The sequence below is a fragment of the Myxine glutinosa genome, chromosome 1, assembly GCF_964187855.1.
Source record: "Myxine glutinosa chromosome 1, kmMyxGlut1.1, whole genome shotgun sequence".
Lineage (NCBI taxonomy): Eukaryota > Metazoa > Chordata > Myxini > Myxiniformes > Myxinidae > Myxine > Myxine glutinosa.
Genome location: NC_136261.1, coordinates 101,039,289 through 101,066,691, shown reverse-complemented (window position 1 = coordinate 101,066,691; position 27,403 = coordinate 101,039,289). Strand labels below are relative to the sequence as shown.

The following is a 27,403-nucleotide window of genomic DNA, read 5'->3' as shown; positions in this document are numbered from 1 at the left end:
TTGATGATCATCTTGAGGTCGAGCATTCATCAAGCTGTATTTGATGACAATCAAGAGGTCGAGGATTCATGAAGCTGTATTTGATGATCATCTAGAGGTCGAGTATTCATCAAGCTGTATTTGATGACGATCTCGCGGTCGAGGATTCATGAAGCTGTATTTGATGACAATCCAGAGGTAGGATTAATAAAGCTCAATTTGATGACAATCAAGAGGTCGAGGATTCATGCTGTATTTGATGATAATCTCGAGGTTCAACATTCACCAAGTTGTATTTGATGACAATCAAGAGGTCGAGGATTCATGAAGCTGTATTTGATGATAAACTAGAGGTCGAGGATTCATGAAGCTGTATTTGATGATAATCTAGAGGTCGAGGATTCATGAAGCTGTATTTTATGACAAACTAGAGGTCGAGGATTCATGAAGCTGTATTTGATGATAATCTAGAGGTCGAGGATTCATGAAGCTGTATTTGATGATAATCTAGAGGTCGAGGATTCATGAAGGTGTATTTGATGATTATCTCGAGGTCACGGATTCATCAAGCTGTATTTGATGGCAATCTAGAGGTCGAGGATTCATGAACCTTTATTTGATAATCTAGAAGTCGAGGATTCATGAAGCTGTATTTGATGACGATCTCGAGGTCGAGGATTCATGAAGCTGTATTTGATGATAATCGAGGTCGAGGATTCCTGAAGCTGTATTTGATGATAATCTAGAGGTCGAGGATTCATCAAGCTGTATTTGATGACGATCTCGCGGTCGAGGATTCATGAAGCTGTATTTGATGACAATCCAGAGATAGGATTAATAAAGCTCCATTTGATGACAATCAAGAGGTCGAGGATTCATGCTGTATTTGATGATAATCTCGAGGTTGAAGATTCACCAAGCTGTATTTGATGACTATCTCGAGGTCGAGGATTTATGAAGCTGTATTTGATGACGATCTCGAGGTCGGGGATTCATGAAGCTGTATTTGATAATCTAGAGGTCGAGGATTCATCAAGCTGTATTTGATGACAATCGAGAGGTCGACGATTCATGAAGCTGTATTTGATGACAATCGAGAGGTCGAGAATTCATGAAGCTGCATGAGATGACTATCTCGAGGTCGAGGATTTATGAAGCTGTATTTGATGATGATCTTGAGATCGAGAATTCATGAAGCTGTATTTTATGATCATCTTGAGGTCGAGCATTCATCAAGCTGTATTTGATGACAATCAAGAGGTCGAGGATTCATGAAGCTGTATTTGATGATCATCTAGAGGTCAAGGATTCATCAAGCTGTATTTGATGACGATCTCGAGGTCGGGGATTCATGAAGCTGTATTTGATAATCTAGAGGTCGAGGATTCATCAAGCTGTATTTGATGACAATCAAGAGGTCGACGATTCATGAAGCTGTATTTGATGACAATCGAGAGGTCGTGGATTCATGAAGTTGTATTTGATGATAATCTACAGGTCGAGGATTCATGAAGCTGTATTTGATGAAAATCGAGAGGTCGAGGATTCATGAAGCTGTATTTGATGATAATCCAGAGGTCGAGAATTCATGAAGCTGCATGAGATGACTATCTCGAGGTCGAGGATTTATGAAGCTGTATTTGATGATGATCTTGAGATCGAGAATTCATGAAGCTGTATTTTATGATCATCTTGAGGTCGAGCATTCATCAAGCTGTATTTGATGACAATCAAGAGGTCGAGGATTCATGAAGCTGTATTTGATGATCATCTAGAGGTCGAGGATTCATCAAGCTGTATTTGATGACGATCTCGAGGTCGGGGATTCATGAAGCTGTATTTGATAATCTAGAGGTCGAGGATTCATCAAGCTGTATTTGATGACAATCGAGAGGTCGACGATTCATGAAGCTGTATTTGATGACAATCGAGAGGTCGTGGATTCATGAAGTTGTATTTGATGATAATCTACAGGTCGAGGATTCATGAAGCTGTATTTGATGACAATCAAGAGGTCGAGGATTCATGAAGCTGTATTTGATGATAATCCAGAGGTCGAGGATTCATGAAGCTGTATTTGATGATAATCTAGAGGTCGAGGATTCATGAAGCTGTATTTTATGATCATCTTGAGGTCGAGCATTCATCAAGCTGTATTTGATGACAATCAAGAGGTCGAGGATTCATGAAGCTGTATTTGATGATCATCTAGAGGTCGAGGATTCATGAAGCTGTATTTGATGACTTTCTCGAGGTCGAGGATTTATGAAGCTGTATATGATGACGATCTTGAGGTCGGGGATTCATGAAGCTGTATTTGATAATCTGGAGGTCGAGGATTCATGAAGCTGTATTTGGTGATAATCTAGAGGTCCAGGATTCATCAAGTTGTATTTGATGACGATCTAGAGGTCGAGGATTCATGAAGCTGTATTTGATGATAATCTAGAGGTTGAGGATTCATCAAGTTGTATTTGATGACAATCTCGAGGTTGAGGATTCATGAAGCTGTATTTGATGTCATGGTTGAGGATTCATGAAGCTGTATTTGATGATTATCTGGAGGTCGAGCCTTCACCAAGCTGTATTTGATGACAATCAAGAGGTCGAGGATTCATGAAGCTGTATTTGATGATAATCCAGAGGTCGAGGATTCATGAAGCTGTATTTGATGATAATCTAGAGGTCGAGGATTCATGAAGGTGTATTTGATGATTATCTCGAGGTCAAGGATTCATCAAGCTGTATTTGATGGCAATCTCGAGGTCGAGGATTCATGAAGCTATATTTGATGACAATCAAGTGGTCGAGGATTCATGAAGCTGTATTTGATGGCAATCCAGAGGTAGGATTAATAAAGCTCCATTTGATGACAATCAAGAGGTCAAGGATTCATGCTGTATTTGATGATAATCTCGAGGTTGAATATTCATCAAGCTGTATTTGATGATCATCCAGAGGTCGAGCCTTCGTCAAGCTGTATTTGATGACAATCAAGTGGTCAAGGATTCATGAAGCTGTATTTGATGATAATCTAAAGGTCGAGGATTCATGAAGCTTTATTTGATTAATCTAAAGGTCGAGGATTCATGAAGCTTTATTTGATAATCTGGAGGTCGAGGATTCATCAAGCTGTATTTGATGACTATCTTGAGGTTGAGGATTCGTGAAGCTGTATTTGATGATAATCTAGAGGTCGAGGATTCATGTAGCTGTATTTGATGATAATCTAGAGGTCGAGGATTCTTGAATCTGTATTTGATGATAATCTAGAGGTCGAGGATTCATGAAGCTTTATTTGATAATCTAAAGGCCGAGGATTCACGAAGCTTTATTTGATAATCTGGAGGTCGAGGATTCATCAAGCTGTATTTGATGACGATCTCGCGGTTGATGATTCATGAAGCTGTATTTTATGACTTTCTTGAGGTCGAGGATTTATGAAGCTGTATTTGATAATCTGGAGGTCGAGGATTCATGAAGCTGTATTTGGTGATAATCTAGAGGTCCAGGATTCATCAAGTTGTATTTAATGACGATCTAGAGGTCCAGGATTCATGAAGCTGTATTTGATGATAATCTAGAGGTTGAGGATTCATCAAGTTGTATTTGATGACAATCAAGTGGTCGAGGATTCATGAAGCTGTATTTGATGACAATCTCGAGGTTGAGGATTCATCAAGTTGTATTTGATGACAATCTCGAGGTTGAGGATTCATGAAGCTATATTTGATGACAATCAAGTGGTCGAGGATTCATGAAGCTGTATTTGATGATAATCTGGAGGTCGAGGATTCATGAAGCTGTATTTGATGATAATCTAGAGGTTGAGGATTCATCAAGTTGTATTTGATGACAATCTCGAGGTTGAGGATTCATCAAGTTGTATTTGATGACAATCTCGAGGTTGAGGATTCATGATGCTGTATTTGATGTCATGGTTGAGGATTCATGAAGCTGTATTTGATGACAATCAAGTGGTCGAGGATTCATGAAGCTGTATTTGATGATAATCTGGAGGTCGAGGATTCATGAAGCTGTATTTGATGATAATCTAGAGGTTGAGGATTCATCAAGTTGTATTTGATGACAATCTCGAGGTTGAGGATTCATGAAGCTGTATTTGATGTCATGGTTGAGGATTCATGAAGCTGTGTTTGATGATTATCTGGAGGTCGAGCCTTCATCAAGCTCCATTTGATGACAATCAAGAGGTCGAGGATTCATGCTGTATTTGATGATAATCTCGAAGTTGAAGATTCATCAAGCTGTATTTGATGACTTTCTCGAGGTCGAGGATTTATGAAGCTGTATATGATGACGATCTCGAGGTCGGGGATTCATGAAGCTGTATTTGATAATCTAGAGGTCGAGGATTCATGAAGCTGTATTTGATGATAATCGTGATGTTGAGGATCTATGAAGCTGTATTTGATGACAATCTAGAAGTCGAGGATTCATCAAGCTGTATTTGATGACTATCTCGAGGTCGAGGATTCATGAAGCTTTATATGATGATAATCTGGAGGTCGAGGATTCATGAAGCTGTATTTGGTGATAATCTAGAGGTCCAGGATTCATCAAGTTGTATTTGATGACGATCTAGAGGTCGAGGATTCATCAGGCTGTATTTGATGACTAGAGGTCGAGGATTCATCAAGCTGTATTTGATGATTTTGACGATTCATGAAGGTGTATTTGTTTAAAATCTCGAGGTCGAGGTTTCATGAAGCTGTATTTGATGAAAATCTAGAGTTCAGTAAGAATGTGCAACATTGGTAGCCACAAATTGAATCAGGGTACTTTTATTTTGTCAGCTGCCCAGGCACCCTCCCCAAGCACATTCCCCTCCTCCCCGTAATGTGTATGACATGCAGGGTGACTAGTTCTCATTAAAAAAGATGCTCACCAGGGGTAGAAGGGGCTGCTTTGGTCACTCTTCCTGGGCGAAGGGCATTGCCCAATTGAGGGGGTGAGGGAGTGAAGCCACCTGAAGCTATGGTGTTTTAAGTACCGTACAGTATTTAAAGTATTTTTGAATAAGCAATGAGGTTTTAAGTGTTTAAATATATTTGAGATGGCTTCTGGAGCAGGTTGTGCTCACACTGTGGATGTGCACTGTGCAGGCCAGGTAATTGGCATTACAACGAAAATCGGGCAAAAATGCTGAGAATGTCGGACAAATTTCACAGTCACAGGAAACTGTGAAAACGCCGAAGTCGTCGCTTGTGCGAATGGCCGGCTTAAGGCCGAATCAAGTGCGGAGCACCTAAGCGGTGTGGATGCTGCGTGTTTTCACGAGTGTGTCTGCCATTAACTTCATCAAACTCCTCGGGAAAAGCAAATGAATCAAAACGGTTTGAGCAGCGCTGCAGGACGAGGGATGAGGTGGACGCGTGCTTTTAAGAAATAAAGATTATTTATTGAAACTCATAAGACAAAATCAACATAACGGATCTCTGGACGAAAGTCGGACAGACAGAATCGATATTATAAAAGGAGCCGTGTCTGTCTGTTTGTTTGTCTGTTTGTCGTGTTATAACTTGAGAACGGATTAACGGATTTCAATAAATCCAACTACGGTGGATTCGGGTAACTCCCGGGAGTTTCTGATCCCAATTTTTTTTTAATGGGTACTTGGACACGCGTGTCAAAACTGCAAATGCCAACACGTGACGTTAGTTATCCCTGCACGGAGAGCAGGATCTCCCAGGAATTTTTTTTTTTTTTCTCATAGATTAACCCCCCCCCCCCCCCCCCCCCACCGTCCCCCGTGGGACTTTGGCCATTCCAAGAACATGGCTGGGCCACACATCCAAATCTGTCAGGCAGCCCCTCTAACTGCCTGGCACAACCCAATTTGTCCCTGAGGTACCCCATTACTTGCATCCTCCCAGCCAGACATCCATTATTTGCTTCCTATCACAAAGCCAGTTTATAATTAATCCAGCAAGATTCCTGACCAGCCACTCAGCAATCCCTCACCTTGGCTAATTGTAATAGTAAATACCCTCCTATGTCTTCTGAAGCTCCAGATACACGACATCCACTGCTGTTCCTTCATCCACCCAATCAGAAACTTCTTCATCAAACTCCAATAAATTTGTTGGACAAGATCTCCCTTTAATAATTCCGTGCTGAAAACCTTTCATTCGTTTTAAATTACAAGTACACCCGCAGACTCCGGGAGGGGCAGGAAGGGTCATTCCTCTTTAGGGTGTATAGATTACAGTTGATCTATGGTCGGGTCTCAAGAACATTGGGTGTGTGTTCATTTACCAAGTTTCTTGTGAAGAGATCGCCAAGTGGTTTAAGCATTTGAGCAAGCACTCCATTCAAAACCCTTAAAGAACACCTGGCTTGGCAAGCGCTAGCTAGCTGCTTGGTAAAGGAGCACAACCCGAGCTTCTCCCTTTCAGTTAAGTATGAAACAGCAGGAGCGAGTTTCAAAAGTTTGCGACGAAAAATGCCACGGCAGCGGCAGAAAGGGCCATGTTATTAACCTAACATTTGTGGATTATATAGAGTACCATAGATCTTCGCTTAGTTCTGTAAGTAAACCTTACTTCACGGATGTCGGGATTCCTCCAGATTTCTTCATTTCGTGTTATAAAGAGCATTAGCGACTGTTTAAAAAGCCAATCATACGTGTTTGTGATTTATAATACAGATTTGGCATTTAATATGGAATATATTTTTTTTCTTGATTTGGGTTTACTTTCTTAACTCAGTATATCAGTCTAGTGAGTTTCTTTTACACTTTGGTGATCTATTTGTTAAAAGAACCATGTCACTGATGGTATACCCGCAGTAGTGTTCTATACAGGAAACGACCTTACAAATGCTCAACAACAAACAACAACATGCATTTTAAAGGCCATTTTCCCTACAAGAGCGGGGGTTAGCCTTGCGGTCCCCATGACAATCTTCTCCATTTTGCCCTATTTTCTGCATCTCTCCTTGTTAACCCCCTTGCCCGCATTTCTTCTTCCACCATCTTTAGCCAAGTCTTTCTCGGTCTTCCCCGTCCTCTACTTCCTTCTACATTCATTTCCATCACTCTTCTCAACCAGTCACTTTCATCCTTCCTCAACACATGACCAAACCATCTCAACCTGTTCCTCTTCACAGCATCAATCACAGGCTCTATTCCCTTCATCTTTCGCAATTCATCATTTGTCTTCCTCTCTCTCAACGATACTCCGCACATCTGTCGAACCATTCGCATTTCCACCCTTTCCAACCTTCGTTGCTGCTCTATGTTCATTACCCATGTCTCGCTCCCATAAATCAAAACACTTCTCACACATGCAGCATACACCTTTCCCTTCAGCTTCAACGACACTCCCCTCATCATCAGCACGCCACTCAGTTCCCGAAACCTCTTCCATGCACATCTCACTCTAGCAACCGTTGCCGAGTCTGATCCACCTTCTCCATTCAGCATGTCTCCGAGGTAGCAAAATGTTTTCACACCTTCCAGCTTCACACCGTCTCCAAGATCCAACTCAACATTTCCTCCATCTGCAGCTCCCTCTGTGCACACCTTACATTTGAATGTAGCTGCCACACTGGTTAATGACCCTCTCGGACCACTACATTTTTGATGAACCCACTCAGCGCACATTGTACATTGAATGGAGTTCACTCCGACACCCTCCCTGCACACAGCACAGGGCCACTTCCCAGTTCTTTCCGCCTCACCACATGCTTTACCACTTGTCTGTCGCAGCAAGAAGTCAACAACAGGATTATATCACAGGTGGCGTGGCAAAATGTACGGACAGGTGCATTTGATGATTGGCTTCACAGTCGGGTATACAAGGGTTGTTGCGTTCTGTATTAGTGGAAAACAACTGCTGCACGTCTCCAAAAGTTATTGCCGCTTCCTCTGGAGATGGTCCGTCAACTCGACAATGCTGTTTGTCAAGGAGTGGTGGCTTTACGAAATACCGGCATGAAACCGTGCTATTGCTCGGCAGTATGCCATCACTCAAGGTCAGGTGTCAAAGATCCTGAAACGAAATGCTCAGAGGGGTGTCCCTACTCCAATACCGAGGCCAGGACGTCCCTGCAGAACCACAAGGAGGGATGATCGCCAGCTGCACCGGTTAGTCCGCAATGGCCGTACCAAGTCAGCTAATCGGCTTAGGGCTGAGTGGCAGCAACTGACAAATGTGCCTGTATCCAGAAGGCTAGTCAACCAACGACTGGTTCAAGCAGGCTATCGTGCCAGGCGTCCCCTGAGAAAGCCACGCCTGACCAGACAACACCGCCAGCGCCGATTGCAGTGGGCCAGAGAGCACCGTCAATGGCAGCCAGGACACTGGAATCACGTGATCTTCAGTGACGAGTCTATATTTCTGGTCTATCGTCAAGATGGTCGCGTCCGAGTGTGCAGACAAGTGCATGAAGCCTACAACAAAGATTGTATAGTGTCAAGAGTCCAAGATGGAGGTGGTGGGGTGACCGTTTGGGCTGCTTTTTTATGCAGGGGGCAAAACTGACCTGGTTGTTCTGAATGGAAACCTGAACCAGTTCAAGCACAGGGCCATTCTGGAAGAAACATTGCTTCCATTTGCTCGTGCAGCCTTTCGAGGAAACTTTGTCTTCCAAGATGACAATGCACGGCCTCATCGTGCTCGCATGATCCAACACTTTCTTGCTGACCGTGGTGTAGAGCATATGGAGTGGCCTGCCATGTCCCCGGATATGAATCCGATCGAGAACTTGTGGGCAGAAGTAACGCGTCAAATCGACCACTTGGACCAGCAGCCGACCTCTGTGCGTGAATTGCAGCAGGCTATTGTCACTGCATGGCAAGCGATTCCTGTCCAAACCTTGGCAAATCTCGTGAACAGCATACCTTGACGTCTACGTGCTCTCCTGAATGCTCGTGGGGGTTACACGAAGTACTGAACTGTAATTTTGCTGTCCGTAATCCCAGTCGTAATTTAACTTTTGTTTTTGTTATTAAAAAAATTTGGCTAATGTGCAAAATAAAGAGATACTTCTAGAAAACGTACAGAAGTTTAACACAGTACTGTCCATGAATTGAGTTCGATATCAGTTTACATCACTTTCAAGGATCAATGTATTTGTTTCGAAATGTCAAATGTGGTTTTTGTTTCTTTTAAAGGTCACATTAACAAAATCTAGAATAATTTCAACATAATTCCAATGAACTTTTGGTTCTAAGACATCTTGAAAAGTAAGTTCACCCCCACAAAAAAAATATTCCATATTAAATGCCAAGTCTGTATTTTTGCTTCCTCTAGAAGCCATTGCTCACACGGAAACGCTGTTATAACTATAAGCTACTTATACACGTTATCACTGCAGGAAAAATGCCTCGGGGAAGTGGGACATTATTAGTATTAATATTGTTTTGTGATAACAATTACAATATGCGATTATCATTAATTTTGTTATTAAAAGCGTCTTTGGAAAAATGCCACGATAAATCTTTTTTGGAAATACGCCACGATAAAGCTAATTTAACATTGATTTCCACCTCAACACGCAACCTCATTGACGGCAATGTTGGGCAAACTCGCTGGGGGTGGGGGGGGGGGGGAAACCCCCTTGGGGAGGGGGGCAAATGAATGTGCTACAACCTTCATTGGGTAACCCTTCGTCATCCTGTCAAGTTTGGTTGAGATTGGATAAGTAACGACAGAATGTACAGACAGACACAAATGGCGTATTTTAGTATGATTCAAATATTCCCCTTTCCGTTACTTAATTAATGTCTCCAACACCTTCCCCACAACTGAAGTCAAGCTAGCAGGTCTATAGTTCCCCAATATTCTTCTCTGGAACCTTTATTCAATAACGGAGTTACATTTGCTACTCTCCAATCCTCCGGTACCTGGCTTTACTCCACTGAGCCAATAAAGATATCCGTTAGCATCACATGCATCTGTTCTCTCACCTCCTTCAATACTCTTGGACGCATATTATCTGGCTGTGGAGCTTTATCAGCCATTAATTATTCTTCCCCTCCTCTACTCTCGCTTGCTTCTTCACTTCCTCCTCTCTTACCTCAGATCTCTTCTAAAAGCCCTTGGTCACCTCAAAATAAATATTCTCAGTTATTGGAAGTTCCCCTGACTGTTTTTTTTTTTTTTTTTTTTTTGTTGTATACAAGATCGAGGCTCGTGAAAGAGCGAACATTAATCACACAGAAAGACAAACCGACACATAAAACATATAACATCGGGAGCGGTAGACAAGATGGGGAGAGAGGGGGAAGGACACAAACACAACATTTGAGAGCAGGGACCGAGAGACATGGAGACATCGAGAGATCTGTGAGAGCGAGAGGGCTTTTGGGGGAGGGCATGGGAAGGGGGGGGGGGGCGGTGGGAGAGGTATAAAACATATGGACACTGCCAGGACTTCCAGGAAAGAAGTTGGAATTTCAAACAAGGTGGATCTGGGGTGAATTAGCGGGGGGGGGGGGGGGGGGGGGTAGAAAAGATCAAGGTTTTGGATGGGGGAAGATAAGAGATGGTGGTGAACAGCTGTTTTAAAGACCTGGAGGGAGGAGTGGGATTGAAGGGAGTGAGGGAGTTTGTTCCAGAGGCGGGAGAAAAGAGGAATGAAAGAGTGAAGGTGAGCAGAGAGCCGAGATTTCGGCAGTTTAACCATCAGAGGGTTGCTGGCAGATCTTGTGCGACCTGTAGGAATATTTGGGGGACAGAGCACAGAGAGAGCTGGGGGTGCAAGGCCGGAGAGGAGTCGGTAGAAGACAGAAAGACCACCTACCTGCCTGCGGTGAGTGAGTGAAAGGCCCTCAGAGATAGCTTCATCGCGGGAGATTCCAATAATTCTGAAAGCTTTGGTTTCAACAGCGTGAAGCCGGGCTAGGTGTGAGGCAGGAGCACCGGCCCATAGGGGAGAACAGTATTCCATTGAGCTGCGAATGAAAGCCTTGTATGTGGTGAGGAGCTCAGGTGTGCCGAGGAAGGACTTCGCACGACGGAGGATGCCCAGTCGGCGACTGGCTTTGGAGGCCAGCTTGGAAATGTGGTTTTCCCAAGAAAGATCATGGCAGATAGTGAGACCCAAAAGCTTGAGCTACAGAACTTCTTGGAGAGGATTGTTGAGAAAGTAGATGGGAGGGTTGTCCAGTCGATCTTTTCGGAGAGACATAGTAAGAGTGTGAGATTTGTCAGGATTGAAAGACATGTTCCACTTGTTTGACCAGTCTGTGATTTTGTCCAAGTCTTCAGAGAGTGAGGAGGCTGCAGACTGCCGATCTGAGGGAAGAGGAATGGAGCGGCAGAGAGTGGAGTCATCAGCAAAGAGATAGAGAGGATTTTCCAGAGAGTCGGAGAGATCATTGATAAAGACCAGAAAAAGCACAGGGCCCAGAACACTGCCTTGGGGAACTCCAGCCTGAACAGGAATGGGAGATGAGAGAAATCCATTCAGGGCCATACGTTGACTACGACCAGAGAGGAAGTCCGCAAGCCATGCATGGAGATTTCCATGGATACCATAGGAGGAGAGTTTGGTGAGCAGAGCTGGGTGCCAGACCGTATCGAAGGCATGTGATATGTCAAGGGAGACAGCTCTGATTTCCTGTTTGGCATTGAGGACCTCCATCCATTGTTGAGACAGCAGAAGCAGCATGTCCAGAGTAGAGTGACCTGGTCTGAAACCAAATTCCTGTGTAAACGTAGAAGCAAAACTAGGGTACTGTGCAATACCCATTGGGCGCTCACCTGGTAGAATAAAGCACTATATTACACTGACTAAAGGTATTTTAAACAGTATCACGGTGTTTTAAACCAATTTCAATGTTGCTAGAAGACAGGGCAGCATGTACAATTATAGTAACATAATCATAAGACTTTAAACAAACAAACAACAAAATCCCTATTTGGGGGGCAACCCCCCATGGTAATTCCCCATTGGGTGTGATTTTTTTAATGCCGTGAACAAACTTTGGTAAACCACGGGTGATGAAGGTTGTGGTCAAGTTACATCGAAATAGTGTGTGTAGTTTCAGAGGAAAAAGCAAATTCCTATTTTGGGGGGGCAAACCTGGATCCACGTTGACCCCTGGTAGATCCCCTTTGACCCAAAAAAAAATTCATGCCATCAACAAACTTCGGTAACAACATACCACATATCATTTGTGCCAAGTTTGGTTACAATCCCATCAGCCATTTCGGAGAAGTTGCAAGTGTTTACGGACTGACTGACGGACGACGCGCCATCGCATAAGCTCCCCGGAACTTCGTTCCAGGTGAGCTAAAAAAGCGTTACTCAGCCTGCCAACTCACTCACCGCCCACCAATTCTCCCGTGTTATTCCTCAATGTGCCCAACACTCCTCTTCACCTTTTCTTTACCCCTTTTTTTTTTTTTTTTTTTTTGTATACAAGATCGAGGCTCGTGAAAGAGCGAACATTAATCACACAGAAAGACAAACAGACACATAAAACAAATAACATCGGGAGCGGTAGACAAGATGGGGAGAGAGGGGGAAGGACACAAACACAACATTTGAGAGCAGGGACCGAGAGACATGGAGACATCGAGAGATCTGTGGGAGGGAGAGGGCTTTGGGGGGGAGGCATGTGAAGGGGGGGGGGGGTGGGAGAGGTATAAACATATGGACACTGCCAGGACTTCCAGGAAAGAAGTTGGAATTTCAAACAAGGTGGATCTGGGGTGAATTAGTGGGGGTAGAAAAGATCAAGGTTTTGGATGGGGGAAGATAAGAGATGGTGGTGAACAGCTGTTTTAAAGACCTGGAGGGAGGAGTGGGATTGAAGGGAGTGTGGGAGTTTGTTCCAGAGGCGGGAGAAAAGAGGAATGAAAGAGTGAAGGTGAGCAGAGAGCCGAGATTTTGGCAGTTTAACCATCAGAGGGTTGCTGGCAGATCTTGTGCGACCTGTAGGAATATTTGGGGGACAGAGCACAGAGAGAGCTGGGGGAGCAAGGCCGGAGAGGAGTCGGTAGAAGACAGAAAGACCACCTACCTGCCTGCGGTGAGTGAGTGAAAGGCCCTCAGAGATAGCTTCATCGCGGGAGATTCCAATGATTTTGAAAGCTTTGGATTCAACAGCGTGAAGCCGAGCCAGGTGTGAGGCAGGAGCACCAGCCCATAGGGGAGAACAGTATTCCATTGAGCTGCGGATGAAAGCCTTGTATGTGGTGAGGAGCTCAGGTGTGCCGAGGAAGGACTTCGCACGACGGAGGATGCCCAGTCGGCGACTGGCTTTGGAGGCCAGCTTGGAAATGTGGTTTTCCCAAGAAAGATCATGGCAGATAGTGAGACCCAAAAGCTTGAGCGACAGAACTTCTTGGAGAGGATTGTTGAGAAAGTAGATGGGAGGGTTGTCCAGTCGATCTTTTCGGAGAGACATAGTAAGAGAGTGAGATTTGTCAGGATTGAAAGACATGTTCCACTTGTTTGACCAGTCTGTGATTTTGTCCAGGTCTTCAGAGAGTGAGGAGGCTGCAGACTGCCGATCTGAGGGAAGAGGAATGGAGCGGCAGAGAGTGGAGTCATCAGCAAAGAGATAGAGAGGATTTTCCAGAGAGTCGGAGAGATCATTGATAAAGACCAGAAAAAGCACAGGGCCCAGCACACTGCCTTGGGGAACTCCAGCCTGAACAGGAAGGGGAGATGAGAGAAATCCATTCAGGGCCACACGTTGACTACGACCAGAGAGGAAGTCCGCAAGCCATGCATGGAGATTTCCATGGATACCATAGGAGGAGAGTTTGGTGAGCAGAGCTGGGTGCCAGACCGTATCGAAGGCATGTGATATGTCAAGGGAGACGGCTCTGATTTCCTGTTTGGCATTGAGGACCTCCATCCATTGTTGAGACAGCAGAAGCAGCATGTCCAGAGTAGAGTGACCTGGTCTGAAACCAAATTGATGATCAGAGGTCAAGCCATTGGAGAAGAGGAAAGATTTCATATCCGAAGCAATGATGGATTCCATGACTTTGCTGATAATTGGGAGCAGGCTGATTGGTCTGTCGTTGCAAGGATCTGTTTTTGCACCTTTTTTGTGTAAAGCGGTAATGTTAGCTGATTTCCAGGATGCTGGCAGATGACCTTGAGCAAAAGATAGGGTGAAAAGAACAGAGAGAGGGTGAGATAGAGCGGCAGAGCAGGATTTTAGGACCCGTGGGCTGATGCCGTCTGGTCCAGTTGCAGAATCAGAGTCGAGGTTTGACAAAAACTCCTCCACCTTGTCAGGAGAGAAGGACACAGAGTTCAGGAGCAGTTGGGTTCGACTGGGAAAGGTGGGAACAGAGAGAGATGGGTTTGGGACTAAGGATTTTGAGGCAAACACAGAGTTGAGGCATTCGGCTTTGTCACGTGCGATGTCAACTGTGTGGCCATTTGAGGTAAGGGAGGGGATGGAGGGGGAACAAACACCAGAAACGGATTTGACCAGACGCCACCAGGATTTGGAGGAAGGAGACAGGTTTGAGAGTTCATTCTTGAGTGAGGAGAGATAGTGCTTCCTGGCACTCCTGAGGGTAGACACACACTTGTTCCGAGCTTGGTGGAAGGAACTGAGATTGCCTTCAGTTGGATTAGCCTTCCGAGAGGCAAAGGCAAGTTGTTTCAGGGCAACTGCCTCACCACAAGATTCAGTGTACCATGGACGGGAGGAAGGGTAAGACAACTGGAGGCGAGATGGGATAAATCTGTGCATGAGAGAGATCAGTTTGCTTTGGAAGAATTCCCAGGAAGAATTGATGTCAGAGGCAGTGGAGATGGGAGACCAATCCAGACGATTGATGGCTGCTTGAAGACCGTCCCAGTCGGCCTGAGTGAAATGCCAGACTCGTCGACACTGAGGAGGCTCTCTGAGAATGGCCAGAGAGATGTCCACTTTGACAAGCACATGATCAGAAGAACCGATTGGAGCAGAAGAAGAGCAGCAGACATTAGCAGGGAAGTTTGTCATAACCAAGTCGAGAAGAGAAGATACTCCATTGGCTGAGATCCGGGTCGGGAAATTGACAGATTGTGTCAATCCCAGTGAGTCACAGAAGTCCTTTGCTGAGGTGCCATGACTGGTGAGAGACGAACCCACACCCAACCAGGTGGCATGATGACAGTTGAAGTCACCACATATGAGGAAGAGAGAGTTGGGATGAGTGGATAGAAGTTGGTCCATGTTGTCAGACAGTGAAATGTAGATGGAGTCATCACTGTTTGGGGGACGGTACAGAACACATATGAACAAAAGGTGGGAGCGGAGAGGAAGCCGTAGCCAGAGGTACTCCTGGGGGTGAGGAGGAAAGAGGGCAGTGCAAGGAGAGTGAGGAAGAGAGTTTTTGATAAAGATAGCCACCCCACCACCAGGCCGAGGCTCAGGTCTATCATACCGGAGGAGGGAGTAACCAGGAAGAGATATTAAGGAATCAGAGACATCTTGAGGGAGGAAAGTCTCTGTTAAGCAGATCAAGTCTGGATTGTCAGAAGCAACCTGTATGGAGAGATCAGTCAGGTTTGAGCGAAGGCCCCGGATGTTTGAGGTCCATACCGTTAATGAAGAGAGAGGGGGAGCATCAGGTACAGGACAGGGGAGGGGAGGAGTAGGGTAAGATGAAGGATGAGAGGGGTAGGTAGGGAGAGCAGTTGATAGTGTGTCAGATATTGCAGAAGAGTTCCAAGAAAGGGAAGGATGAGGAGGATGAAAGGTTTGATGGTGAAGGGATGAGGCACAGTGAGGGGTTGTTTGAGGGGGGGGCAGAGGAAAGTAGAAGGTTTGGGGGGGTGGAGGTATGAGATAGAAGGGAGACGAAGTGGGGAGGAGGCAGCTTGGAGGAGGAGGGGGGAGGAGGGAGAATTGGAGAGGAATGGTATGGGGGGAGAATTGAATGGGAGGGGTTGGGGTGGAGTTTTGAAGGGGAGGAGTGAGGGGGGAGTTTAGGAGGGGAGGCGCAAGGGGGGAATTTTGGAGGGAAGGGGCAAGGGGGAAGTTTAGAAGTGGAGGGGCAAGGGGGGAGTTTAGGAGTGTAGGGGCAAGGGGGGGGGGATTTGGAGGGGAGGGGCAAGGGGGGAGTTTAGGAGGGGAAGGGCAAGGGGGGAGTTCAGGAGTGGAGGGGCAAGGGGGGGATTTGGAGGGGAGGGCAAGGGGGGAGTTCAGGAGTGGAGGGGCAAGGGGGGAGTTTAGGAGTGTAGGTGCAAGGGGGGGGATTTGGATGGGAGGGGCAAGAGGGGAGTTTAGAAAGTGGATGATTAATGAAAGACGAACATTGATAACAAATTGGGTTTGTTGTGATTTTCAAGTTAGCAATCCGATTCAGAACGATGGAGGAGGGATGGAATGAATGTGAATTTAGACCATGTAGTGAGGGAGACGTATAAGATATTGAATTTCTTTTTTTTGAAGTGGAATGAGTTGGAGAGGAAATTGAGAAAAGCCTTTTAAATAGGAAGAAAAACAGCATGTTGTAATATACCACTGAATAAAACACAGAAGGGGAAAGGTTAAACATATTTAAATAATATTTAAACAGAACTGTGAACAATCTTCTTTGCACAAAATACCAACGGGGGGAGAGCCGAGAGGGACCACCACGAGTTACGTGAACAGGGCAAACGGTGGATGGCAAGGAGATAATGGGGGCGGGGCGAACAGCACACCTGGACAGAAAATACAGGATGAGACAACAGTACACGTGGAGAAAGGAAAATAAATGTTTTTGGTTTTTTTGTTTGTTTGTTTTTTTGTTTGTTTGTTTTTTTGGGGGGGGGGGGGGTGGGGATTTAGAACGTTAGTCAGAGTATTATGTTCGGGGTAGAAGGGAAAAAACTAAGAGCCAAGCAAAACACGCTTAAGTTAACAAAACACCGACGGGGGTACAACTACAAGGCCACACACGAGGAGCAGAACACGATTAATTAATTACGAGTTACAGGAAATTCAAAGCAAAACTAACTATAATCAAACAATATCGCATGGACGATAAAATAACGAGTTGAAATTTGACAATCTATCTGGGGAAATGGGGGAGAAACACGTGGTCGAAGAACGAACGAACGAATAAGAATGAATAAACGAATGAGCACAGAGAAGGTAATGTCTTTTTTTTTTGTTTTTTTGAGTTGAGATTTACATAAGGAAGTAGGCTATGGGGTGAAAAGACTGGGAAAACAGAGAACGAAAGTTATTGGATCACAAACGACGGACCCCTGAGAGAAAAACAAAGCCTCAAGGTTGTACAGTGTACACTGTACCAGGCCTCAAGACACGACACGAATTAACACGATTTTCAATACAGGTATGAAAGATTTGCACCGAAAATCTTCGTCGGGACAATATACGTACATACACCATAAAATAAATACAGTTATAACGAAAATACAAATGGGAACAATTACTTAACTTCGATTTCGATGGAGAGCGTGTAGAGCTGCGAATAAACGAACCCTCGCCAATTATATACATAAAGAATGCCTTGCTATTATGTTTCATATTTTTGGCTATTTCCTTTTCGCCTGCATAATTGTTTCCTCCCAGATACTGATTTGAGTCAGACTTCAGTCCTGTTATTTTGTACTTGATGAATGCCTTCTGCTTATCCTTAATAACTGCCTTATCCACTGCATACCTACATGGTCAACCACCCTGGCCTCATGCTGCTACCTCTTCATTTACACCTCGCTGGAATATACCTACTCTGCACCCGACACATTTACTCCCTGAAGGTTACCCATTTCTCTGGTGCAGATGGCCCACTCATTCACGTTATCTAATCTAACGCTCCCAAATCACTTCTCATACCCTCCAAGTTTGCCCTCATAAAATCCAACAGCCTTAAATTAAAATCCAGAACTTCACAACTCAACAATGTAGTTGCACTTACTATATTGTGGTTGCTTTTCCCAAAATGTTCTCACTTCCATGTCATCAACCATATTGGGGTTATTAATTGGAGGTCTGGAACTATCCTCCCTCTCATGAGCTTCTCGACCAACTGGATGAAAAAGCAATCCTGGACTATATCTAGAAAATCCTCATCTGCTCTGCCCTTTCCCTGTTCCTGGACCCATTGTATCCCTGGCAAGTTAAGATGCCCCATAATACTCCTCCCTTGCACATGCTTTTCTGAATCATGCACAAATGCACTTCTTCCCCCCCTTTCACTTCCCCATCATCTGCACTGCAGCCCTCCCAGCACCGACCATAACCCCAATGTTGTCACCCCTGTTGGAAACCCTCCAGACCGATGCATCCCTACTCAAACAGCCTACCACCCCACCATCACCCACACTCTCACCCGCACCCATCATACCCAGTTTGTTGACCGCCCCCTCTGCACCTCCAACACCAGCATAGCACTCCGCACTCCCGTCATCGCCCGCACCCTTCATACCAATCACGCCCATACAATGCATGCACCTGCTATAGACCCATCCAACAAACCCGCCCGATGCTATTCAACGATCCCCTCCCTCTGACAAATCACCTCCAAGCATTTACAGCAGGTTAGATCCCCCACAGTCACCGCCAACCCAAACATCACGCACATACAACACCCAATACTCTACACTGTGTTACGGATTCGTCACTTCCGGTGTTGTGGTTTTCATCCACTTGAAACATTTCTGGTTCTATGTATTGTTATTATTATTGTTTGAGGGAAATAGCCATTGTTATTGTCAAAAGGTAAAAAGGTTAAAGTTAAATGAAACAGGAAACCGGATCGGGAACCGGAAGATGAAGAAGAAGAAGAGGTGAGAGAAAGGGGGTGGAGCGAAAGGGTCGGAGAAGAAGCTGGTTGCTTTGCGGTCAGGATCGAACATTGCCGAGCAAGAGTCATGTACTTTGGATTTCCTGGGAAAAAGGAATTCCTGCGATAAAGTTGTTATCGCTGTGACTGATCATCCTGCATGACAGGTTTGGCGTTAGATTCCGAAGAATCATCGCCGGGTCGTTGCGACTCGAGAACGAGCCGTCGGCCATTTTGACTCGCGCGTCGAGCAGACTTTCCTTGCTTCGTCAGCCGTTCCCACCGCTTTCCGACGTATTTGTGGTGTGTGTGTGCACCGAGGCTTTTGGCGATTACTTTGCGACTCGCCGACTGCGAACTGTGAAAGTTCATACCTGGAGGGCGCCATTGGATTTCCCAGTCGCCGTGAGTGCGCCGTTGTGCCGTTATGGGTGGCGTGACTGTGCCTGTCATCTGAATGCGATTCTGGTTTCGATTCGACATCGTTCCGTTGATCACTGGAGGGGATCAACTCTGAGCTCGAAGACGGGAATATAGAGACATTGGGGAATGTTCTTTTTCACTCACTTGGAGCACAGTGAGTTACCTTATGCATGCTAGCTGATGGTTCCATCAGAGGAGATATTGATTGTACTCTTTATTCCTATTATTGTTGTACTGTTATTATTGTGTGATTTTTAATACAATATTTGTTTGTATTATTGGTGTTTGTATTATTTGCAATTGGTGTGGGTTCACCATTGTTTTTTGACACAGGATAACATATTTTTCTGCCTTGACTCCTGTCGGGGCTCGGAGGTACACCATGACTAGGGGGTCGGGGAGGAGCACGTAACAGAAATTGGGGGCTCGTCCGGGATAAAATTCCCTAAATTTCATCCGGGAAAGAATTCCCTAACATTCCCAAAATTTCCAAATTTGGAATTTTTCTAACATTCCCGAATTTTCCCAAAAATTTGGAAATTTTTGTGTGAAGGTTAACAGGTGCTAACTAATAGTCACCATGATGTTTGACGCAGGAGAGTTTGCGGTGTCCCTTAATGAGGCACAGTTCCAAGCATTAAAAAAAATCGGAACTCTTGATATTGGCCAGACATTTTAACTTGGAGGTCCAAGTTAGTATGAAAAAGGCAGAGATGCAGACATTGGTGGTAGAATATCTGGTGGGACAGGGAACATGAACAGAGGTAGCCTTGGATTGGTTACCCGAGGAAAAAGAAAATGTGGAGCTCCAGAAAACGGAGATGCAACTGCAGAGCCAGGAAAGGTTAAAAGCAGAGGAAAGGAGAGCTGCAAGAGAACTCGAGGAGAGAAGAGAAGAGCAGAGGAAAGGAGAACTGAAAGGGAACTCGAAGAAAGAAGAGAAAAGGAAAGAGCAGAGGAGAGGAGAGCTGAAAGGGAGTTAAAGGAACGTGACATGGAGTGTCAGAAGGAAATTGAACTCAAGAAGTTGGAATTAATGAGAGAACGGGGAGAGGTAGCATCATGCCGGTTGGTTCGACAACTAGTAAGAACACCTGGGATGTTAGTCGGCATGTGAGGCTGGTTCCACCCTTCAATGAAAAGGAGGTAGTCAAGTTTTTTTTTACATTTTGAGAAAGTGGCTCAAATGCTAAAATGGCCTGTGGAGTCCTGGACTATGTTAGTGCAAAGTGTTCTGGTGGGTAAAGCTCAAGATATATTTTCGGCTTTACCGATTGACACATGTACAGATTATGAGGAAGTGAAGAAAGCCATTCTCAAAGCCTATGAATTGGTCCCTGAAGCTTACCGGCAAAAATTCCGGAATGCCAGGAAGAGGGAGAGTGAGACCCATGTGGAGTTTGCCAGAATGAAGGAAACCATGTTTGATCGGTGGTGTGACTCGAAGGAGGTTGGGAAAGACTTCAACCTGTTATGACAATTGATCTTGGTGGAGGAATTCAATCAGTGTGTCCACGCGGACATTAAAGTACATCTGGATGAGAGAAAAGTACCAAAGTATCTGTACCTGTATGAGGCAGCAACCGTGGCAGATGACTATGCCTTGACACACAGGATGGGGTTCCACAAACCTAACTTCCCGCCTAGAGTTAGCCAGGGGAGTTATGGTAAATCAAGGGTGGAGAACAAATATTCGTGGAGGCGGCCTAGAGATGACTATGGGGACAAATCTGATACCGCGACTTTTAGGGATCAGAAGACTACAGTTCCAAGACAGACTTATCTTCCTGGGGGCCCGAGGCAGACCACGAGTTTTTCCTCCGGGCCTACTTGCGCTTTTTGCAAGAAACCTGGACATTTGATGTCCCAATGTTATGCCCTGAAAAGGAAAAATCAGGAGCGGAGTCAGACTAGTACAACTCCGAATGCATTGGCAAATGTGAGAAATCGTCCTTGGAGGACAGAACCTTGTGAGGGTTCCCATGCCAAAGTTACGGCATCACAGAACGACCTTGTTCAAGAGGGTTACAAACCATTTATTTCAGAGGGGTTTGTGTCACTGGATGGAGACTTAACGAACCAGAGGCCTGTTAGAATATTGAGGGACACAGGAGCACATCAATCTTTGATGCTTGAGGGCATTTTGCCATTGTCAGAGAAGATGGCAACTGGTGTCAGTGTTCGTTTACAGGGGGTTGGTGGCTATGTTAAAGCCCCACTTCATGTCATCCAGTTGCAGTCTGATTTGGTGTCAGGACTGGTCACCGTAGGTTTACAAGCCACTCTTCCTGTAGAGGGAGTATCTTTTGTTATCGGGAATGATTTGGCCTGTGGTCAAGTTTCTGGTAACCCGATGTTTGTTGAAAAGCCTAGTATGGAAAATAACACCGCACAGGTAGAGCAGGAGAATCCGGGTATCTTTCCATCCTGTACCGCGACTCGTGCTATGGGTAGGAAGCGCCCTGAAGAGAAGAGGAAGTACCCTGAAACTAAGTGTCAGCACACACATGTCAGGAATGGAAGCAATGTTGGCAAGCTCTTTGTCGGTGGACTGAACTTCAACACAAGGGAAGATGTTCTGGATTCTGTCTTCGGCAAATATGGACCGCTCTTGGAAGTGCTGCTGATAAAAGACAGGGAGACGCAAAAGTCAAGAGGATTTGGCTTTGTCACATTTGAAAACACAAAGGACGCCAAAGATGCAGAACAGCATTTGAATGACAAGGATTTGGATGGTCGGACCATAACAGTAGAGAAGGCAGGCCATAGGCGTCGAGGGGGCTACAGAGGAGGAAAACGTGGAGGTAGTTTCAGGGGTGGCTATGGCTCCCGGGGTGGGAGTAGTAGTTTTGGTGGTGGCCGCAGTCGATATTACTATGGAGGCTCCCAGAGTTACGGCAGCTCCCGAAGGGATGATTATCAGGGTAGTGGCCGAGAAGGAGACCGCTATTCACATGACTACAGCGACAAGCGGTCCAACCGTGATTATTATGAAAGTTAGGAAGTGCTGAAGCACTGAATGCTGCGGAGCAGCCGAGCCAAGATTCCTACACGGATTAACCGTGAACGCCACGTTCCTAAAGGCGTCCATGTAGTGAACTTTCCTACACGGATTAACCGTGAACTCCACATTCCTAAAGGCGTCCATGTAGTGAGTACTTCCAGGCCTCACCACCCAACCACCATGGAACCTGGCTCTCAGCTCGGCCTCCCGGAAAAAGTGCTATAGATTTGCTTGACTTTGGATTTTTGATCACAACCCCTTAACCTTCATTCAAAAGAAACAAAAACTAAAAATCAGAGGTTGATGAGATGGAGTTTGGCTTTGCAGGAGTTCAACTGGGAGATTGAGCATGTAAAGGGCAGGGACCATGTCGTTGCTGATGCTTTGTCCAGAGTGAATTAACTTTGGAAATCTCTGTAGGTTGTTTGAAGTTTTGTTGCTTTATTTTTGGGAAATATTGATTATCGTTGCTCACGAAATTGATGATTTGGGTGTGAGTTTACTTTAGTTTGTTGGGAGAGTTTTGCCTACAAAGAAAGTTTTCACTATGTTCAAACTTTCTTTCTTGAGGAGGGGAAGTGTTACGGATTCGTCACTTCCGGTGTTGTGGTTTTCATCCACTTGAAACATTTCTGGTTCTATGTATTATTATTATTATTATTATTGTTTGAGGGAAATAGCCATTGTTATTGTCAAAAGGTAAAAAGGTTAATGTTAAATGAACCAGGAAACCGGATCGGGAACCGGAAGATGAAGAAGAAGAGGAGGTGAGAGAAAGGGGGCGGAGCGAAAGGGTCGGAGAAGAAGCTGGTTGCTTTGCGGTCGGGATCGAACGTTGTCGAGCAAGAGTCACGTACTTTGGATTTCCTGGGAAAAAGGAATTCCTGCGATAAAGTTGTTATCGCTGTGACTGATCATCCTGCATGTCAGGTTTGGCGTTAGATTCCGAAGAATCATCGCCGGGTCATTGCGACTCGATAACGAGACGTCGGCCATTTTGACTCGCGCGTCGAGTAGGCTTTCCGACGTATTTGTGGTGTGTGTGTGCACCGAGGCTTTTGACGATTACTTTGCGACTCGCCGACTGTGAACTGTGAAAGTTCATACCTGGAGGGCGCCATTGGATTTCCCAGTCGCCGTGAGTGCGCCGTTGTGCCGTTGTGCCGTTGTGCCGTTATGAGCGTGAGTTATGGGCGGCGTGACTGTGCCTGTCATCTGAACGAGATTCTGGTTTCGATTCGACATCGTTCCGTTGATCACTGGAGGGGATCAACTCTGAGCTCGAAGACGGGAATATAGAGACATTGGGGAATGTTCTTTTTCACTCACTTGGAGCACAGTGAGTTACCTTATGCATGCTAGCTGATGGTTCCATCATAGGAGATATTGATTGTACTCTTGATTCCTATTATAGTTGTACTGTTATTCTTGTGTGATTTTTTAATACAATATTTGTTTGTATTATTGGTGTTTGTATTATTTGCAATTGGTGTGGTTTCACCATTGTTTTTGACACAGGATAACATATTTTTCTGCCGTGACTCCTGTCGGGGCTCGGAGGTACACCGTGACCAGGGGGTCGGGGAGGAGCACGTAACAATTGTTTATAACGGTTCGTGCAATTGTCCCTAGCCTTGCACTTATCAAGTGACGTCTGCTCCAACCCATCCTCTTCTTATTCATGCCCCTTGGTAGCACGCCAATCACCATCACACACAGTAGATTTGACACTCGAGTGATCCACTTCTCTGATGTGACTGTACAATATTGTTTGATAATGTGGCAGTGGGGCAGCAATTGGGCAACTAAACCAACAACTACTGTTCTTGTGCAGTGTTAAGGGCACTGCACAAGACTTGTTAAAATGTCACTACCATGAACCTGCCTCCACAACAACCCCTAAACTGGTCCCCTGATTCTGCTGCACTCATAAGATGGAAATATTCAAGATCATTTAAGTGTCAGGTAATTGTATCCGTTTTTTTTGTTTCTTCGCTCGTATCCATAAGACTGACGTTTCACGTTCACACATTGCATGATTTGTTGCACATTCTTACTGCAATGTTTGGGCCCATCATAATTACTGACATTTTCACGAGTATATGTAGCACACTAATGAAATGTTGAGGGCAATATAAGACATCATGCAGTTGGTAAAGTGCCCACGAGATTTTGATGGCTTAAAGCGATACCTTAACCACTCACGCCACGAAGGATAAGTCGGGGATAGAGGTCACAAGATTGAAAGAACCTGGCCCCAACACTATGCTTGTGTGGGGTGGCAATGTTTGGCAGATAAGCGTCCATGTGACACTGTGACAGAGAGAGGTGTCCGGTTTCGGTGCATCCAGCCTTGCGGCCACCAGCCAATGCACACACGAGCTTCTCCTTGCCCAACTCTCGGAATGTAGCTCACAAAGTCTCCTCGTCCACCTTTCTCTCTCTCTCTCTCTCCCTCTCTCTCTCTCTCCCTCTCTCTCTCTCTCTCTCTCTCGCTCTCTCTTTCTCTCGTTCACAGCCCTCTCCGTCGATCAGCTCTCTCCGCGAGATCAGAACTGTGCTCTTTTTTTTCTTTTTTTTTGTATACAGAATTGAGGCTCATGTAAGAGCTAACATATTGAACATGAAAGCATGCACAGACACATAAAACATACAATGAAGGGAGCGGGAGGGGAGAGAGAGGGAAGCACACAAGTACAACAACAGTAGAGAACAGGCACGTCGGTAGATCTGTGGAAGGGGGAGGGTTGAGGAGGAGGTGGGGTTACACAGTATAAGATGTTCGGGGGGTCGGGGGAGAAAATAAAATCGAAGAAAAAAGCAATACAGCGAAGGAAAGCACATAAGTTTGCAAAATACCGACAGGGGGAGGGAAGCCTCGAGGGACCAGGCCGCGCATGCAGTGTGAACAAAAAACGACTAATTACACACAAGTTTACAAGAACTACAAACCAAGTCTAACTAGAAACACACAGTAACACATAACCAGTGGAAATTTTACAGACATGAATGGGAAAATTCTTAACTTTGATGACGTGGAGAGCTCGAAAGACGCTTCCTCGCAGGAGGAAGCGGAAGTCACCGGATGTGGAAGCCATCGGAAGCAGAAGTCACTGGAAGCAGAAGTCAATCTCCTGTGGAGCTGACGAATCAAACTGTCTGAACGAAACTCCCAACACTTTTAACTCGACTCTCTCCTGGCTCCACTTCCTCCTGCCCCTAATTGTTTTATTACTCTGCGTCCATGTGCCGCTACATGCCCATTGACTCACCGCTCAGCTGCTCGTCGCTTTGAGTGGTTTCCAAGGCCCCTCTCGGGTTCGAGTCCCTGAAAATGCAGTCTCGGCATGGCTCTTACCTTCCGCACAGTTGCAGGGTTCTATTTTTCACCTTCCTCGAGGGGGCGGGGGATGTGGTTGGTCGTTTGTCGAGCTGGCAAAGCAATTTATTCAAGCAACACATAGACAAAGTAGAACAGCACTTGGTAGAGTGCATACCTCCAACAAGTTGAGCAGTTTATATTTTGATTCTCACTGTTAGGCCGGATCTGCATCCGGACTTTAACCGGGATTGAATCGGCTTGTTCTTGTCACCTATTCAATTCATCCACCAGTTTTGTCGAGACGATGTGACATAACGCGCCCCCGCAACTTTTTCAAATATTGTTTTTGGTCCTACCTCTCAATGATGATGAATTACTCATATTTAAAAACTCTCGTATCTTAATCTGGGTCCGTATCTTTACCAAATTTGAATAAACTTGTCCTTGTCACCCATCCAATGTGTCCACAACGTTTTGTCATAATCCATCCACACCATTTTTTTGATATTGTGCTACATATAGCTTTTGGTCTATCTATCTCTCAATGGTGAAGAATCACTTTAAAATTATACCATCTGGATCTTCATCAAAATCTAACAAATTTGTCGTCGTCAGACACCCAACCTGTCCACCAAATTTTGTCCGAATCCATCCATATTTTTTTTTGAGATATCCTGCTCACAGACAGATAAACAGGGGTGAAAACATAACCTTTGTTATGTTTTAAGTGTCATTCCGCATAAATTCCGCAAAAACGCATATGTCAATTAAATTATTTAATCCTGTTCATTAATCTAATTGCTTCACTACGCCCCCAGTGGTGTTTATAATAGTGGACGTGGATTTGTCCCCCCCGTTGGAGGAAGACCCTCTCGTGTTCAGGCCGCTGGTCAGGGTCGTCCATATAGCTCAGATGGCAGAGCACTGGTACGGTTTTCCAGAGGACCTGGGTTTTATTCCTGGTCTGGCCGTATAATTTCCCCACATATATCAATTAAATTATTTAATCCTGTTTATTGATTCAATTTATTAATTGTGCATTCCCACACCGACAAGCTTAAACTATCATTAGGATCTTCACAAGTGACCCTTGTGCACCTATAAACAACTTATTTGCTGAGAAATGCAATCACATTGCTTGTTGAGATGTGTGCATGCACGCACAGCTTGTATGCACCGACACACTAATGACATGACATTGATGTAAACACATGCTTCTTCTTCCTCTTTGACAGTGTAATACCTCCTGGTTTGCCATTTTATTCTCGATTATCCCCCTCACACTTGCCATTCCAGCTCCGTGACTTCCTGTTGGTTTATAACTCCCTAACAGAGGACTGTTTCTCTCACTGTGTTACGAACCTCAACTATCGCAGCCTTACTCCAGCAGAGGTGAGCAAATTGTAGGTAATGATAATTGCAAGAAAGTGAATAAATTCTGCTTCATTGGGCCTTTTGTTTTGCCGACCAAAATTGGCCACGCAAGGCAGGTGAGCCACGCACATAACAAAGTTTATTTTTTAGGATGTCTTGTTTCACCCATTTGTGATGCACTTCTCAGAATCTTTGTTCAAGTATACTCCTCCCAGTTTCACCTTCATTTTAATACACTTAAAACTTTGTTCATGGAAGAAGAAGAAGGGAGTCCTTTTAAAATCATTTCACCTGTATAATTTTATATAACCTCACTATTGTACACCGCTCCTTTCCTATGCCATCTCTCGGCGCTGCATAACGTCATTGCCGGGCACCGAAGGGGGCTTGGCAATGACGCACGCTTAAAGGGAGTACTCAGTTTTCACTCCGGTTGTTTGTTTGTTTTCTTGTTTGCTTGTTTGTTTGCCTGGGCGATATCTCAGCCATCCTTTGAGCTAGGAAGCTGAAATTTGGGCACAATGGTAAGTACTTTGTCAAAAACGGTATTTTTTGTTTTTTGATTAATCAATT

The 27,403-nt window shown here is 45.0% G+C and overlaps 1 protein-coding gene across 1 annotated transcript in view; it reads left to right on the top strand.

Annotated features, from left to right (window-relative positions):
- The window catches only part of TIMM10B (translocase of inner mitochondrial membrane 10B), a 512,565-nt gene that overhangs the window by 476,726 nt on the left and 8,436 nt on the right, over positions 1-27,403 (top strand). Inside the window, exon 3 of the mRNA XM_068115900.2 lies at positions 26,753-26,848. Within this exon, the coding sequence (XP_067972001.1) occupies positions 26,753-26,848 (96 nt within the window). The remainder of the gene's footprint in view (positions 1-26,752; positions 26,849-27,403) is intronic.